The sequence below is a fragment of the Henckelia pumila genome, chromosome 2 (assembly GCF_033568475.1).
Source record: "Henckelia pumila isolate YLH828 chromosome 2, ASM3356847v2, whole genome shotgun sequence".
Lineage (NCBI taxonomy): Eukaryota > Viridiplantae > Streptophyta > Magnoliopsida > Lamiales > Gesneriaceae > Henckelia > Henckelia pumila.
Window position 1 is genome coordinate 34,147,556 of NC_133121.1, and position 18,843 is coordinate 34,166,398.

The 18,843-nt window shown below is 33.3% G+C and overlaps 2 protein-coding genes and 1 pseudogene across 3 annotated transcripts; 1 reads left to right on the forward strand and 2 right to left on the reverse strand.

Annotated features, from left to right (window-relative positions):
• Nucleotides 1-226: 226 nt before the first annotated feature.
• On the reverse strand, nucleotides 227-3,688 carry LOC140881978 (uncharacterized). Of its 2 annotated transcripts, none has more exons than XM_073287677.1 (14): nucleotides 3,594-3,688; nucleotides 3,279-3,430; nucleotides 3,118-3,166; nucleotides 2,778-2,924; nucleotides 2,465-2,565; nucleotides 2,319-2,388; nucleotides 2,115-2,205; nucleotides 1,916-1,985; nucleotides 1,680-1,775; nucleotides 1,465-1,594; nucleotides 1,310-1,396; nucleotides 1,120-1,217; nucleotides 886-1,043; nucleotides 227-731 (listed from the first exon to the last, which is right to left on the reverse strand). In XM_073287677.1, exons 1-13 carry the CDS (start codon nucleotides 3,673-3,675, stop codon nucleotides 912-914), a joined length of 1,305 nt encoding a protein of 434 aa, XP_073143778.1. In that variant the 5' UTR covers nucleotides 3,676-3,688; the 3' UTR covers nucleotides 227-731; nucleotides 886-911. The 2 variants fall into 2 exon arrangements, with proteins under 2 accessions (XP_073143778.1, XP_073143779.1); XM_073287678.1 differs by having other exon boundaries at nucleotides 230-731; nucleotides 1,495-1,594.
• Nucleotides 3,689-12,247: 8,559 nt separating this feature from the next.
• Nucleotides 12,248-15,057, forward strand: LOC140877481 (probable BOI-related E3 ubiquitin-protein ligase 3; annotated as a pseudogene).
• Nucleotides 15,058-16,142: 1,085 nt separating this feature from the next.
• LOC140881979 (uncharacterized) lies at nucleotides 16,143-18,178 on the reverse strand. Its single transcript, XM_073287680.1, has 5 exons — nucleotides 18,087-18,178; nucleotides 17,902-18,001; nucleotides 17,451-17,537; nucleotides 17,128-17,269; nucleotides 16,143-16,261 (listed from the first exon to the last, which is right to left on the reverse strand). Exons 1-4 carry the CDS (start codon nucleotides 18,165-18,167, stop codon nucleotides 17,154-17,156), a joined length of 384 nt encoding a protein of 127 aa, XP_073143781.1. The 5' UTR covers nucleotides 18,168-18,178; the 3' UTR covers nucleotides 16,143-16,261; nucleotides 17,128-17,153.
• Nucleotides 18,179-18,843: the final 665 nt, after the last annotated feature.

Below are 18,843 nucleotides of genomic sequence, written 5' to 3' on the forward strand. Positions count from 1 at the left end.
CGCCGGACCTATTTATATTTGGAGATTCAATTGTTGATGGTGGTAATAAAAACAATTTAAAGACCAGGGCTGTTGCTAATTATCCACCTAATGGAATAGATTTTCTGGGAAAGGCAGCCACCGAAGGTTCACAAATGGATATACATTTGCGTAAAAGGTATATGGATGCTTTAACTCTAGAATGGTAATTAGCAAATGATGAATAAGAAAATCCTTTGCTATAATTTGTGCGGTGCCTCAGAAAAAAATAATTACTAGAAAAATATTCAATTTACAGAAAGCAATACTAGTGATTTGCTATGAAAAACTATTTTTCTCAACAAAGTGAGAAAATAAATAACACCTTAAAAACAAAGAACAATAAAACATTAGAACCAATAGGCTGTTGATCGAAGATTTTTTCTTGTCTGTCAGATTTCGACACTCAGCCAATCTAGTTGTCTTTAATGATCTCAACACGCCACGGCAACACAGAAACACGACAACTATCGACCAAAAAATTACTTCAGAAAATCTTCGGTCTTTAATCTTCAAGCTCTCGATTTTCTGCAGTAGCCGTCTTCCCTCTATATGTATATAGTTTTTTGAAATCCTAGGGAAGTTCCCTTAATTAGATTTCTACTCAATATGGAAACAAGAGTTTAATAGTGCCATCAGTCCAGCTCGTCTTCTGAATTCAATATATAGCTAACTGTTGGAATTGAACTGATAATATAGGACACGTCTGCACTCTGCAACATAAATCATATCATGCTAGTTATCAGTAAACTCCCCATGAACCCTTAAAAAGGATAAGGAAAATCCAGGGATCCAATGTTATCTACGATTTCAGGCAATGAAGAAATCTAAAAAGTGAGCAATCAATTCCCGCGGTAACTATTTTACCTCCACATTCTCTTAACTAACTGATGTCATGTAAGGCATTTGACAGTCCCAACTAAAGCTAGAGATTCTGTGAGTGCCTCGAGAAGATAATCTGGGTAAGCTTCAATGTTAGCGTAACCGTGTTCCGCTTGCAGAGAACTCAGAACTTTGCCAACTATCTGAGGTATGTTATTTTTAGCACCTTAAAGTAAAATAAAAAGTATCATCAAAAAACAAAGTACTTGCCCCGTTTACCTTTCGAGCATAGCCACCAAAAGCTACACCACTGATCAAAGCATCCGGCGAATGAGATGAATTTAATGCTACGACCTCATCATTTAATTTCTCTGCCCCTGAAATTAATTAGTTGGAATATTATATGTAATATTGTTGAGTCTCCTAATGTGTTTTCTCCATGATCATATCTAATGGAAAGATTAAGTACCTGGTAAGCTGGTTGTTTCAAATAATCCCTCCTTTTTAAGCCCATATACTGTGTGAGCGTTGGTACCACCGGCTAATTGAAGGAAACCTGTTAAGTAAGAAGAACTACACGATAATTTACTCTTTAACTTCACAAAAAAGAAATGTCAAACGTACTTTCGTGGAAACTAAAAGATTGGTGGTAACCGTTAGGCCTATCTCTTGCTGCAGAAATATGAATAGCAAATGTAATTGCCTTCCTTGTTGCTCCTCGTCCAATATCCCCACTCATGGGGCGACCATCCAGCTGTAATTAGAATAAAATGATACGGTTGAACGTTTTTTTGCTCAATACATTGTCAGTTTCACGCAAGAAATTTACACCACTTTACCTGCCATAAATTGTGGCAATGTAGGTTTACTTTCATTGTTGCATATATAGAATGCATCGCATGTATAGTTAACTCATTCATATCAGGTAAGCTAACCTGCAATTATCACAAGAGTTTTAATATTCCAATCCAAAAAACTAAATACACCATTTTGACTTGTTATTTTTTTTTATGATTTTCACGACCACCACTGATAAATTCAGTCATAAACTAACTTGCATATATGGTATACTTACAGCAACAAGCCTCAGCTTATCAATCGAATCTCCCAAACTATTCCAAAGTTTTTGGAATGACCCTGCCTGCCTATGGTTGACCAATACATTATGTGAGTAGCATAATTTGAAATCGGTATGAAATTCGACAATAAGGTTCAACAAAGATTCAAATACAACAAGTTCACATGCACGAATATGCTACGGAAGCTAAGGCTACCTTCCGCTTGTGTGAACTTCTATGGCATCAACACCATCCAGTTTAAGTAGTTCAGCTGTTGTAGCAGCATCCCTTATATATGTAAATGCTTCTGCAATGAAATTCAACTTGATTGGCCGAATAAAGAGCAAGAACTAATTAATGTCTCAAGAGGAAGAAATATCTCGGATGCGAAAGAGAGAACACAAAAAATATGGAACTGACTTATTTTATCATAAGGACAAATTGGTAAGCAGCGACCACAGCCATAACATCGCTCAGTCAAGACACCACCCTGCTTATTGATGTAATGTATATAGCTAATAGAAATTAAAAATGTTAGAAGCAAAATTAAGGAAATGGAAATGAACCTTGGGTAAACCAGCTTTTCCAAAATATGAAATTGCATTAGCAGGACAAATATTCTCACATGGCCTCGAGCAATCCATTGGACAATGATCGGTGTCAAATTCTAGAAACATAGTAATTCATTATCAGAATCGAACTCCAACAACATATAAATAAATTATGCCAATAACCAAAGTCCTGAAAATTCTGAAAAAGTGTTCAAGTTAGTGTTCTTTGATGCAATCCAATATTTCAGTCCACAAATTGATTTCACACTTTTGCACCAAGTACAAAAATGTTTAAGGAGGAATCCTTAAATTAGAGTGCAAATATTACCTGCCTTACGAAAATGCAAGTCTTCTTCATCGTTGACGCTGACCATCACCCAAGGCCTGCGAATGGGAATAATAGCCCTGGCTGCTTCAATTCCATCGTTTACAGCATTGACAACCGAAGCCTCGGCAGCACAGTCAATGCAATCAACTGCGCTTCAAGCATCATATGAACATAAGTACTCAAATCCCAGCACAAATATCAAACTATAACCACATTAACAAAACAAAACAACGTCTTCACTAAAAAAATTATAAAAACACGTCTTGCCACTATTTTAGACCAACTCACTAACCACTATTCTAAAATTAAAAAAATATGATTATAATTTATAGTGTTTTACCTCCAGAAAGAGTGTAAACCAGAGAAAGGTTTCTGATGTCAACCACATCCTATATGATAAGGCAGACAACAGACTTATTTAAAAAAAAAACTCGCAGAACATCTCGATAGAATCTATCTGGTAATAATAAAAAAATGATTAAGTTTAGAAGAAGTGCTTGCCTCAAAGCTAGCACCACAAATGAGTTTAACCCAGTTACCCTTTCGGAGAGATTCCAACGGGGAGCTTACGATTGAAAGAATCCCATTTTTTTTTAAGAGATTATCAACCTTTTCAAGGCTTGCATTGCTGCTGCTTCGTTCGTGCAACAGACCTATGGATATAAACAAACAATGAGTAAAATTCAGCTACAAATCTTCTCACATAGATATATATATAGATAATGAACCGAAATGACATTAAAAAAAAAAAAGATAATGAACCGAAATTCCAAATACAGACAAGTGTGTGTGTGTGTGAGAGAGAGAGAGAGAGACTGGGAAACTGTGGGGGAAGAGAAGCAGAGCAAGAGAAGCCGAGAGAGATCATGGAGGAATGAGGAGACGACAGGATGGACATGCTGTGTGTGTGGTCTGACTCTTATCTTTTAAATATTTTTCATTTAATTTAACGGCAAAAGAAAAATACATCTGCCATTTCGAATTCGGAAAATCACTATCAAATTACCCGATACATTCGAATTCGGATCTAATCAGACAAATGGGATTTTCATTTGGGGTCATTTGCAAAAATGACTCTCTCACAAATTTCTTTTAAGTTTAAGGGTATGTTGATTTTTCTTATATTTATAATATAAATGTTATTCTTAATGACAACAATGCCCTTTTGATTAAGGTGAAGTAATGTCATCAAATGTTGAATCTGATTCAAAAGTAGATTCACTTGATTATGTGAGATAATAAATATTTTCATCCTCGGATGAATATTCAATTGTTTCAACCGGATAAAATCCAATAGTGTGTAATTCTTTTAAAAGTTTAACTTTGTTTTTCTTTTTGTTACGCTTTGGACATTCATTTACATAATGTCCTTCTTCATTGCACAACCAACATGTGCAATTCTTTCTTTTACCCTTAGGGCAAGGTGGTTTTTTGTTATCAAACTTTTTATAAAATTTTCTTCTATAAGGTTTTCTGAAGAAATTTTTTTTAAATTTCTTTTTCTTATAAGGAATAAATTTCCTATTAAATTATTTATAAGGTTTATTAGTTTTATTATATTTATGTTGTTTTAGATGTTTGTGTGGCATGTTTGTTCTACAGCCATATTCTTTTACTTTGAATTCCATTTTATCACAACAAAGTTTATTGTTTTGTTTATAAGATTTAGATATTCTTTTATTTAATGGTACCTCATGACATTTCTTTGTTGTTATATCCTTGATAAATTTAATAGCTCCTCCCAAAGTTTTATCATAAGAGCTATTTAAAAATTCATCTTTACTATTTATTGGAATATTCGGTATTTTATTAAAAATACTTAATTTATAATGTTCCTTTTTATCAGCGTCTATTAATTGATAATAGTTTGTTTCATAATCACAAATAAATTCTTCTAAATAACATAAATTGCATAATTTAATATTATCCAAAATAAAAATTGCTCTATTTTGTTCTATATTTTTTGCTACTAAATTAGCGTCATTATTAGAAATTTCTAAAAATTCTTGATACAAGGCATCGACAAATAATTCGAAATATCGATGTCCTGTCATTCATTGTGGTAGATTAGTTATTACTAAGTTTTCGGTCCAAGTTCTCACTGCTCCTACTAAAGTCATTTTTATCATTCCATGAGTTAGAACTTGTACATTCTCACTTTTGTCTAATAATGGTGTTAATTGAATTTGTACTGATAGCTCATTTGCCCAATGGTCTATCCTTGATTTTTTTTATTTTGCTGTTGAACATCCTAATCTAAAATATTTTGTTTTACAAACCCTGATGTTTTTGATTCTCTAAGAATATCTCTAATATCCTTATAGGTTCCTGAGTAATTGTAAGGCCCATAAATATTAAATTATTAATTATGGGATTTGAGAATTAAATTCCATATTATGGGCTAATATTGATTTGAGAAGTTATGGGAATTATAGATTTAATTTTAGAGCCGAAAATATTCAATTTGAGAATTGACGGATTTTGAGAATTAAATTCCGAGAATTCTTAAATTAAAAGAATAAATATTCAAATTGAATATTTATGGAATTTGAGATTAAATTCCATGTTTCGGGAAGTAAAGAAGATTAATTTTGAGGATTCAACCCGATCAGGGACTGATTTGCAAATATCAAAGTTTCGAGAACTAAAGTGCAAAAGGCCGTGATTATGTAATTTAATCCGAACTTATTTAATTCTAATCCAAGTATATTTAATTTGGGAATATTTAGAGTTTTGATTTAAATTCTAATATTCTTAAATTATTTAGGATTGAAATTGAATTAAAACGAAGGCCGATGACTGAATTGCAATTAATGAAGACTTGAGGGGTTAAATTGCAAATATGCAATACATATCCGATTTTTAATCAGATTTATCAGCATGATACGTGTATTCCAAAGACAGGAAAGATTGATGGAAACTCAAAAGTTAAAATAAATTTTGCAACCAGTAAAATTTTATTAACCATTGGACACAAGGAGAAAATCCAAAAGAAAGAACAAGCCATGTTAGCTCAATTCGAAGCTCCGATTTATGAAGCAAGAGTTGACATGACCAGAGAAACACAACAGATGATATGCAAGAAACTAGGTACAATAATTTCTACTCACAAATGTGGACATTGTCAAAAGACTGAAGAAGAGACAAAGGAAACAGCTGTCAAAGAAGAGAAAACAATAAAAAAAATGGTCTGAAGCCACTAGTGATACAGACAGCGAATTATCAATGTAATAAAATTATAATCGTGGACCACACCACATGTAAAGGCGTCCATTCAGATGAAAAATGAACTGTTTTCATTATGTATTGTCAATGAGTGGTCCCTCATCACTTTTATTATAAGAGTAAATAGAATCTTATCTCTTTACGCATCTTATCTTTTCACGCGTTTTTCAACGAATTAAGATCTAATACTCTGAAATTATTAACAACTCAAGATATTGATACCATCATGGTAAAAGCCAGTGAAAAAGAACGATCTGAACTGAAATATGTTCATATCGGAAGAATTGAAATAATAATATCAGCTCATTATCGAGAAGGAATAGATACTCCAATTGAAATCACAGTTCGTGATAAAAGGATACGAAATTTTAAAGATTCTATTCTTGAAAAAATTGAAGAAAATTTATGTTACAAAAAGATTAAATTTTGTATTTATCCACAGTACAATATATCTCTTTTTGATAAAAACATAAATGATGTTTTAACATTAGATTATTACTTTTATAGAAATAATCTTATGTTAATAGAAAACCATCCAATCAATATAAAGTATGTTGTCGGTTTAGCAATGAGTAATAATTCTCAAACAGGAATAATTTCAACAAAACCAACTATTTTTGTTGAAAGAATGTTTGAAAATATTACAAGGATTGAACACCCTCGAAAGACATTTATTGAAGAAATAAATCCCTATAAAAAATGGAGTTCAAATGACCTTCAAATCACAAAACATTTTGTACTAAGAAGATCATTATTATTTGCTAGAAATGATGAAGATATACTAGAAAAAATTGGAACAATGAATCAAAATATTCTTAAAATTAAACAAGCTATTGTTAATGAATCAACTTCATCGTAATGACGTCCTTAACAAAATTAGAAAAAGATCTAGGAGATTTAGAGAATAAGATTAATAAGATTAATCTAATAATACAAGAATTAGAGAAAAATCTTAAAGAATACATTGACTTAGCTACGACTAGATTAATAATTGAACAAGAAAGACATAGTAAAGAAATACTAAGCTATCTTAAAGAAGTTCTTCCAAAGGATAAAGAAAAAGGAAAAATGGAAGAAGAATCACCATTCAAAATTGAATCATGGTATAGAAATCCCCTCATTTATGGAAAAACCAAGTATGGAGATGTTTAGTGAAACAGATCAATCTGATTCTGAGCAAATAGGAATAAATACAGAAGAACTGTATCATTCACATCAAGAATCAGAACAATATAGAGATATGGATATTTCAGAGTCTGAATCTGAAGATGATTCTAGACTACAAGTAACACTACGAACATATGAAGGCAGTGGAATTAAAACCGAAGAATTTGAATATAATAGAGACCATTACTGTTGTGAGGACCTCTGGTTGCTAATCTCATCTTAAGACAATTAATGATTAATAAAACAATTAATCAAACAATTAGGAATAATAAAACCAAGAGCTAAAATTTTTTTTTATTCAAATTTCCAGAGCCTCGCTCGATCGGTAACATTCACCCGATCGAGCGAGCTATAAAATCCATCTCTCGGGACTGCACATATTTTGGCCTCGCTCGATCGGTCAAATCTTACCGATCGAGCGAGCAAGAAAATTCAAGTTTCTGCTCAGCAATAACAGGCCTCGCTCGATCGATCAAATCTTACCGATCGAGCTGCCACTCTGCACAGAAAATCTGCAGAAATATTTTGTGCTGTCAAAACTTGGATCAAAGCATAATTCCTCATCAAACATGGATTCTACACATGCTATAAAATCTGAAAATATGCATACATACATATATGAAGTCTCAAGCATCAATCCATGCAATTATTACATCAAACGAATAGCATAAAAACATGAAACGATAAGCTACACTAAGTCTCAAAAGTGAGCTTCTAAATCACAAGTTCATGTCAAATTCAATGCTATCAAACTACCATTTTTCAGCTTAAAACCCGAGTCCACACTTGCTAAGTCTCTCTCCCGAGCTATCAACGTCATCTCAGACTAGCTTCTGCCCCATCTGTTGCAATGCACACATACAAAATAAAGCAACAGCCGGATAAACTCCGGTGAAAAAATATTCCCAGTATAATCGACATATATAAAACGTTAAAGAAATCATATCAACTCTATTTATAAACGACTCAACAATAGAGTACATAACGCATATCTCGATTAAGAATTGATTCATATAACGTCGTTTGCCATCAAGATTCGTAAACGATCTTGACATGGATATCCATCTATCGTAGCCATTCTGGGCTAGAAAATAAGGTTAACCGCAACCTTGACATAGAATCAATTCAATATAGCCTCGTATCATAATCGTATCGACTCAAATCAAAGATCCACTACCTGGGATGGATCGACAACATCAAAATCAAATCAAAAAAATAAATACGTATGTGGTTTTGGCGGGACAACTCAAGAATAATCGATCTTGAGTTTCAAACTCCCTGACTCGCGATGTCGTCTTATACCTTCGTATTTCTTCTGTTTTGAACGCTTCAAATCTCACTTCATCTTATTCGGTTCGAATTCGGCGTCTTGATTCGTTAGCCTTCAAAACTAGTCTGAAAATCAAGTCGAAGTACTCGTCGCAAGGATTCCAGAACACTTTTCAGAATTGAAATCGGACGATCAGATCAAAAGTTACGGGGTTTGAAAATCGAAAATTCAAAGAAAAGAGAAGGCTTCGAATTGCTCTGTTCAGAATTCCGAATTCCACATTTGTAATACACGTATCATGCTGATAAATCTGATTAAAAATCGGATATGTATTGCATATTTGTAATTTAACCCCTCAAGTCTTCATTAATTGCAATTCAGTCCTCGGCCTTCGTTTTAATTCAATTTCAATCCTAATTAATTTAAGAATATTAGAATTTAAATCGAAACTCTAAATATTTCCAAATTAAATATACTTGGATTAGAATTAAATAAGTTTGGATTAAATTACATAATCACGACCTTTTGCACTTTAGTCCTCGAAACTTTGATATTTGCAAATCAGTCCCTGATCGGGTTGAATCCTCAAAATTAATCTTCTTTACTTCCCGAAACATGGAATTTAATCTCAAATTCCATAAATATTCAATTTGAATATTTATTCTTTTAATTTAAGAATTCTCGGAATTTAATTCTCAAAATCCGTCAATTCTCAAATTGAATATTTTCGGCTCAGAAATTAAATCTATAATTCCCATAACTTCTCAAATCAATATTAGCCCATAATATGAAATTTAATTCTCAAATTCCATAATTAATAATTTAATATTTCTGGGCCTTATAATTACTCAGAAACCTATAAGGATATTAGAGATATTCTTAGAGAATAAAAAACATCAGGGTTTGTAAAACAAAATATTTTAGATTTAGGATGTTCAACAGCAAAAGAAAGAAAATCAAGGATAGACCATTGGGCAAATGAGCTATCAATACAAATTCAATTAACACCATTATTAGACAAAAATGAGAATGTACAAGTTCTAACTCATGGAATGATAAAAATGACTTTAGTAGGAGCAGTGCGAACTTGGGCCGAAAACTTAGTAATAACTAATCTACCACAATGAATGACAGGACATCGATATTTCGAATTATTTGTCGATGCCTTCTATCAAGAATTTTTAGAAATTTCTAATAATGACGCTAATTTAGTAACAAAAAATATAGAACAAAATAGAATAATTTTTATTTTGAATAATATTAAATTATGCAATTTATGTTATTTAGAAGAATTTATTTGTGATTATGAAACAAACTATTATCAATTAATAGACGCTGATAAAAAGAAACATTATAAATTAAGTATTTTTAATAAAATACCAAAAATTCCAATAAATAGTAAAGATGAATTTTTAACTAGCTCTTATGCTAAAACTTTGGGAGGAGCTATTAAATTTATCAAGGATATAACAACAAAAAAATGTCATGAGGTAACATTAAATAAAAGAATATCTAAATCTTATAAACAAAACAATAAACTTTGTTGTGATAAAAGAGAATTCACAGTAAAAGAATATGGCTGTAGAACAAACATGCTACACAAACATCTAAAACGGCAGAAATATAATAAAACTAATAAACCTTATAAATCATTTAATAGAAAATTTATTCCTTATAAGAAAAAGAAATTTAAAAAGAATTTCTTCAGAAAAGCTTATAGAAGAAAATTTTATAAAAATTTTGATAACAAAAAACCACCTTGCCCTAAGGGTAAAAGAAAGAATTGCACATATTGGTTGTGCAATGAAGAAGGACATTATGCAAATGAATGTGCAAAGCGTAACGAAAAGAAAAACAAAGTTAATATTTTAGAAGAATTACACACTATTAGATTTTATCCAGTTGAAACAATTGAATATTTATTCGAGGATGAAAATATTTATTATGTCACAAAATCAAGTTTGAACCAGATTCAACGTTTGATGACATTACTTCACCTTAATCAAAATGGCATTATTGTCATTAAGAATAACGTTTATATTATAAATATAAGAAAAGTCTAACGGACCCTTAGACTGAAAAGAAATTTGTGAGAGAGTCATTTTTGCTCCGGCCGATCTCTCGGTGGTTTGTTGGCCGATGGGAGGTTGTAAGCGACCCTAGGACCAATTCGAACCAACTCCACCAATTTTCGTGCGAAACCAGTCGCGATTCGAACTCTCAGAGCTTCTTACCGCACGAACCACTCCAGGTAGAATTTTTATCTGCTCACTCCAGCCTTATTTCGAGCTTTACTATATGGCCATGGTTTTCCTTGTGATACATGATTTGATTGCTCTGCGATTTGTAGAATCTGTTTTGATTAAACATTCGATTTCTATTTTCTTGGTGAGTTAAGTAAATTTAGGAAACCAATTTTCTATTAAGTTTCAATGTGAAATATACTTGAGAAGATTTGAAAAATCTTAAGGTCAGTGCATGATCATAGGCGTACTGGCAACCGCACAACAGCGCTGTTGCTAGAAGAATCCAGAATATGGGCTGGAGAGCTGATGATATATTTTGATTTATTGGACGTTCTCAATTTAACTTCTCTCTCACTGTCTTTAATTTCTGAATTATGATTGTTGGTTATTATTGTTTCTTTCATTGCTCGATAGTTGTTATTTTATTATCCGTCTTAATCATCTGGACTATATATGGTAGCAATTAATTTGTTGGTTACCTCTTAGTTTCACTTTTGTTATGCATTCACATAGTACTTATATTATCATGCTCCACGACTTGATGTGCTTTTAATTGTGTAATTTAAATTGCAGAAACTCAATTTGATTAATGGAGTGCTTCTTACAGGAGGGCAGGCAAAAAACGGTCTTTACTTTGAGGTTGTGGATTTGATTTTTAAGGTACAGGATATAATGACCATCTCATGCTTCAAATATGAAATTGACACCCAGATATTCTCTACAACCTTTCTATGCCGTGGCAGTAAAATGTAAATGAGAAGGTCATCTCTTTAATTCTTCAGCTCATAAAAATTGTGTCTTGTCAAGATTCGTGTATTTGTTGGAATATGATTGAGCTGCGTTATTTGATCTCTCCATCTCTCTGATTATTCTACATTAAGGAAAATGATTTTGGAGAGACATTCAGTTTGATACGGTTTTATCCTAGAACAACCCCTCTATTTATTCTTATGTTCCTTCTTTAATAATCTAATTAGTGTAGAATTCTATCTGACTTTTAGTCATAATCATGTTCGAGCATAATCAAGCAATCAGTCAAGCGTGTCTTCAGCATCACCATGATCTCCTCTTATTCCCTGTCAGCTGCATTCTCTCCAATTAATCATTAATCAGCAAATTCCTCTCCCATAGGTCTTCTGTCTTCAATTGTATCAGATAGGCCCGACATTTCTGTCGAAGATTTTGTCTGCTCAGGATAGAACCTGATCTCGAGACTCAACTGGCCATGCGTTCTACATTTTGCGAAGCTTTTCCATTTTCCAAAGAGGAGAATGATTCACCTTCTCATGAGGAAAAAATTGATTCCGTATTTGATCATTGTGTTGCTGATGACTCTCAAAGTGAGGATGACGATTTATACTTGTCTGAGTGCAGAATTCTACTTGTAGGCTTTGAGTCATCTGAAATGCGGAAGCTGGTAGACATGGTTCGCCGAGGTGGTGGTTCTCGTTACATGTACTTCAGTGAAAAATTGACGCATTTGGTTGTTGGAAATGCTTATCTAAGTGTATCTCATTATATTTGTTCCAAAGAAGCTTAATCAAGTAACTTACTCTGTGGTCATGAAAGGACTGTGCAGGCAAGGGAAGGTGGAAGATGCGTCAAGGTTTTTAGTTAAACAATTATTTTCATAAATATTCTTCTTTTATTTTGAGCTGCTATTTCTTTTTCTATTAAATCTTGAAGTTAATGACTTTCTGTGCCTTCAGAATTTAATTGATTCAGCACACCAAAGTCTTGGGGTGCAAATGGAGTGTTCGCAATACGCTGATCAATTAATGTAACTTAATGCTATCATTAATGTGACTTGAAATTGAAAGCTTGAATTTACTCTTAATTGTGTGGGTAGTAAAAATATTTCGGTCGTATCTTCTTTTCTTTTAGTTTCCAATATCAGTACAATAACTGATTCTCTTTCCTTTTTTGCCTGTCTTCTAGACAGATGATACGACACTTGTACAGTTAATTGTTCTCTGTACATTGCCGTGTCTGTTTGTTCCTCTAGAGCAGCTCAAAAGCCCTTGGCGCCGGCCCTATTTATATTTGGAGATTCAATTGTTGATGGTGGTGATAACAACAATTTAAAGACCAGGGCTGTTGCTAATTATCCACCTAATGGACTAGATTTTCTGGGGAAGGCAGCCACCGAAGGTTCACAAATGGATATACATTTGCGTAAAAGGTATATGGATGCTTAAACTCTAGAATGGTAATTAGCAAATGATGAATGAGAAAATCCTTTGCTATTTCAAAGCCTTCCCAACTCACCAAATAAATCTGTCCGTCTAGGTGTATTAAACAAATAGAAGTTCTTTCTTGATCATAAAACTTGAAGCATTCTTTTCCGAAGAAAATTCAGAGATTTTGGAGCCATTAAACAGGTATTCCGCTCCTTCTCTTCCCTTGATCCATTCTACTTCCTCCGAGAATTAGCTGTTAAATATCTATTTTTCCTTAATTTTGCATGCCCTTTTTGCGGCTGTTGATTCATTCTCGTTCGAAAATGAGCTGATATTATTCTGTGAATCTTGCATGCGTTCATTAACATTTTTCCAATAAAAATCAGGACTATTTGTTGCAAATATCTCAGATTCTTGATTGAATAAGCACTTGATATGTCTTGTTAATTCCAGCCTTCCAGCTTTCAAGAATTTAAGTTTCATGAATCAGGAAGGATCTTCTTTTTTCCATATCCACATGATCTATGTTTTCCAAGTCAGTCTTGTGTAAAATTTAATAAATTTTTCAACAATGTCGAAGAATTCAGAATTTGCGTCAAAAGATTGATAAACTTATTGGTTAACTGTTGATAACTAAGGAATTTTATAAATGTTTTTTTGGACCACACACTGTACTAATCTGTTTCAATTTGAAATAGTATTTAGATTTAAACACTGTAAAATTGGAATTTGACATGTATTATATCAATGCATCGAAATGGGATCATTGCTAGTTGCTGTTTTCAAATATGTATGTCTTGAAAAAAAAAAAATACTTTCTGGTTATTTTTGTATTATTAAATCCTGAAGAAACTTTCCTTAGTTGAGTTCTATCGCTAGCATAGTGTGGGGTCTATTTGCTCCTTTTCTTTTATGGTCCAGCACCATAATAAGATTATTGGTTTTATATCTGTCGATTCGTATCCCAAGTGTACTATAATATATGCATATTGGTGATCGTGATCTCTTGCTAAACTTTATTTACATATGATGCATGTAGAATTGACCAAAAACAAAATTTATATTGTTATCCAAAATTTCAGAGATATGTAAATACTTGATATTTTTATATAGTTGTGTATTGACCAAAATTTCGTGTGTCCAAAATTTCAGCTGGAATGTGTCCAAAATTTCCAACTCGAGGAACACTAGACACTTGATCATGTGACAGAGGTATGGTAATTTAAGAACAATTGTTATATTTTAGTGCAGATAAGATTATATTCTACTTCAACTTTTTGCAACTTTCATTTTAGTTTTGCACCAACGGTAATCCTATGCCTCTGCTGCTGTACACCAACACTTTTATGTTCCCAACCTCTAACAGTGTCTCTATGTATAGGAAGAGAATATTAAGGGCGTAAGAGAGTTGAATCATAGGCACACGGTTTCTTTGTTGAACACACTAGAAGAAGGAGTCAACAAAAAACTACATGAGAAGGCGCTTGAAGTAGAGAACGTAAATCGTAAGATCAAAGAATTGGCGGACAAAATAAAGCAAGTTTCTACTGAAGCTCAGTCGTGGCATTATCGAGCAAAGTATAAGGAATCAGTGATCAACATTCTGAAGAACAATCTTGAGCCACTCATGGCACAAGGCGCATCTCGAGCTCCTGAAGGCTCTGGTAACAGTGAAGTAGACGACACAATTTCAGGCACAAATCATCGACAAATAATCAGTGGAAAATCGAGATTGTCAAACAGGTCAGCTAAAATGCAGATCATGCAAAAGCAAAGAAGTTTCGATCTTGTTACTGCCTTGCAGACATTTGTGCCTCTGTACAGATTGTGAAGTACTTTCTGATATTTGCCCAGTTTGCCAGGTGATGAAAACTGCAGGTGTTCGTGCATACATGGTGAAAAGGGTAAGTGAGATCCTACCTGTACAAGCATTACCTCAATGCAGATTCAAGGGTTGAGATCTATCAATATTTGTGGGTCCCTACTATTTTTCAGTGGACCCCACAAATATGCTAAATCTCAACCCTTGAATACATCATTGGGGTAGTGCCGCTGAAGGTAGGTTGAAATTATCCAGTGAAAAAGATAATATGTAGTGTTTTCCCGAATTGTATGTTAAAATTTATTTTTGTATTTTGAATGTCTGTAAATATTATTTTCTGCGTTGAAAAATTGTATATTAAATTTTATTTTTGAATTTATATTTAGAATTATTTATAATATTAGAAAACTTTGTATTAAATTTTAATTTTTTTTTGTTTTTTATTTGAAAAAAAAACAACAGTTTTTCCCGTTGTCTTTGCTGAATTAAAACTGTTGTTAACACTAATGTTGTTGAAAAAACACGTTGAAAGACAAGCAGTGTTCTAAATGGCGGTCCAGGCTGCTGAGGCGGTAGGCGACCCTTGACCGCCACGCCTTGGCATGAGGCGGCCTTTTCAAGCGGCCCAAGCTGTTCGGCGGGCGAGACGGCGGTGGCGGGCGCTCGGGCGGATGAGGCGGCCAAGGCGGTCAACAAATTTTTTAAATTCAGTTAAAGGTCTAGAGTTAACAAAATTTTAAATTCTAGTCAAAAGTCAATAAATTTTAAAAACCTATTCAAAGTATACCATTTTAAAATCCTTGTTATTGACTTATTTAATAAACACTAGCCACTTTCTTTTAGTTTTTCATTTTTGCTCAAGTCTCCCCACCCTCCACACCACTAGGCCCACACACCTCAACTAATTACACATATTACATAAAAAATTATGACTATTTTTTGTTAAAAACTGCTTTAAAAAAATTCAAACTCCCCGCCATCGCCTCCCGTCATTTACAACGCTAAAGACAACAGTTTAAAACCGTTGTCTTTGAAGGCAAAGACAATGGTTTTTCACCGTTGTAAAACTGTTGTCTTTGCCTTCAAAGATAACAATTTTTAATCGTAGTCTTTGAACATCCCTTTTAACAACATGACCTTTAACAACAGTTCGAAAGAGGCTACGACAACGGGAAAAAATCGTTGTTGTTAGGCTTTTTTCTTGTAGTGTATATGTCTGGTTTTCTTCGTGTCCCTCATCATTTTCAAGTAGTCTTCAAACTTCTTGGTAATCAAGGCAATTGATTCATCACCCAAATTAGATTCATTGACATACTGCGACAATTCAACAAAATATTTGTATGAGTCATTTGAAAGTTGAAGGCGATAGTCTTACGTTTGTCCTTTTTCTACATGTTCATCTCGTCATCTTCATCAGTCTTCTTTGGTGGAGTCCAACTATTTAGAACACGTTGCCATATTCATCTGCAGAGTTGATGAAAAACCTCATTTTTACTTTTCAGATTGCAAAGTTGGATCCATCCAAGATTGGTGGTCGGTGTACGGTGCATTGATACGGTATCAATGATAGATTTCTGTCAAAACAATAACAAAAAACTCACTTAGTAGCATCAAGTGTTTGCTCTAATGCCACTTTAAAGGATTTATCGTCGTGACAAGAATAAAAAATTGTGTAATTTTATGTAGGTGTTGTCAACGTGCAGCAAAATTATAAAACATGAATAAAACATAAAATAGACAAATACTCGGAGAAAATCATGCACAAATAATACTATTATTTGTGAGGTGGCTCAGGGCAAAATAATTACTAGAAAAATATTCAATTTACAGAAAGCAATACTAGTTATTTGTCTATAAAAAACTATTTTTCTCAACAAAGTGAGAAAATAAATAACACTCTAAAAACAAAGAACAATAAAACATTAGAACCAATAGGGTGTTGATTGAAGATTTTCCCTTGTCTATCAGATTTCGACACTCAGCCAATTTAGTTGTCTTTAATGTTCTCAACACGCCACGACAACACAGAAACACGGCAACCATCGACCAAAAAATTACTTCAAAAAATCTTCGGTCTTTAATCTTCAAGCTCTCGATTTTCTGCATAGTCGTTTTCCCTTTATATATATATATAGTGTCTTGAAACCCTAGGGAAGTTCCCTTAATTAGATTTCTACTCAATATGGAAACAAGAGTTTAATAATGCCATCAGTGCGGCTCGTCTTCTGAATTCAATATATAGCTAACTGTTGGAATTGAACTGATAATATAGGACACGTCTGCACTCTGCAACATAAACCATATCATGCTGGTTATCAGTAAAATCCCCATGAACCCTTAAAAAGGATATGGAAAATCCAGGGATCCAATGTTATCTACGATTTCAGGCAATGAAGAAATCTAAAAAGTAAGCAATCAATTACCGCGGTAACTATTTTACCTCCACATTATCTTAACTAACTGATGTCATGTAAGGCATTTGACAGTCCCAACTAAAGCTATAGATTCAGTGAGTGCCTCGAGAAGATAATCCGGGTGTAACCGTGTTCCGCTTGCAGAGAACTCAGAACCTTGCCAACTATCTGAGGTATGTTATTTTTAGCACCTTAAAGTAAAATAAAAGGTACCATCGAAAAACAAAGTACTTGCCACCAAAAGCTACAACACTGAAATTAATTAGTTGGAATATTATATGTAATACTGTTGAGTCTCCTAATGTGTTTTCTCATGGCCATGATCATATCTAAAGGAAAGATTAAGTACCTGGTAGGCTGGTTGTTTCAAATAATCCCTCCTTTTTTAGCCCATATACTGTGTGGGCATTGGTACCACCGGCTAATTGAAGAAAACCTGTTAAGTAAGAAGAACTACACGATAATTTACTCTTTCATGAAAACTAAGGTTGCGCTTGGATTAAAGTATTTCAAATCCATGGATTTCAATTATAATTTTATTGTTAACAATGAAACAAAGAGAAATCTCAAATTCATAACTTAATTATTTACACATTACTAAGATGAATTAAAAAGGATTCTAAATCATCACTTTATTGGATGAACTTAAAATCCATCATAACTATCATTAATTACCATATAAACATAAAAGAAGTGGATTTGATGTTTGTGGTGCTATTTCTCTAAACAACAAAATGCATTTGAAATCCATGGATTTGAAATACTTCAATCCAAGCGGAGCCTAAAAGATTGGTGGTAACCTTTAGGCCTATCTCTTGCTGCAGAAATATGAATAGCAAATGTGATTGCCTTCCTTGTTGCTCCTCGTCCAATATCCCCACTCATGGGGCGACCATCCAGCTGTAATTAGAATAAATTGATACGGTTGAACCTTTTTTTGCTCAATACATTGTCAGTTTCACGCAAGAAATTTACACCACTTTACCTGCCATAAATTGTGGCAATGTAGGTTTACTTTTATTGTTGCATATATAGAATGCATCGCAGGTATAGTTAACTCATTCATATCAGGTAAGCTAACCTGCAATTATCACAAGAGTTTTAATATTCCAATCCAAAAAACTAAATACACCATTTTGACTTGTTATTTTTTTTATGATTTTCACGACCACCACTGATAAATTCAGTCATAAACTAATTTGCATATATGGTATACTTGCAACAACAAGCCTCAGCTTATCAATCGAATCTCCCAAACTATTCCAAAGTTCTTGGAATGACTCTGTCTGCCTATGATTGACCAATACATGCGCAGCGTAATTTAAAATCGGTATGAAATTCAAAAATAAGGTTCAACAAAGCTTCAAATACAACAAGTTCACATGCACGAATATGCTACTGAAGGCTACCTTCCGCTTTTGTGAACTTCTATGGCATCAACCCCATCCAGTTTAAGTAGTTCAGCTGTAGTAGTATCATCCCTTATATATGTAAATGTTTCTGCAAAGAAATTCAACTAGATTGACTGAATAAAGAGCAAGAACTAATTAATGTCTCAAGAGGAAGAAATATCTCGGATGCGAAAGAGAGAACAAAAAAATATAGGAACTGACTTATTTTATCATAAGATCAAATTGGTAAACAAGCTTTTCCAAAATATGAAATTGTATTAGCAGGACAAATATTCTCACATGGCCTCGAGCAATCCACTGGACAATGATAAGTGTCAAATTATAGAAACA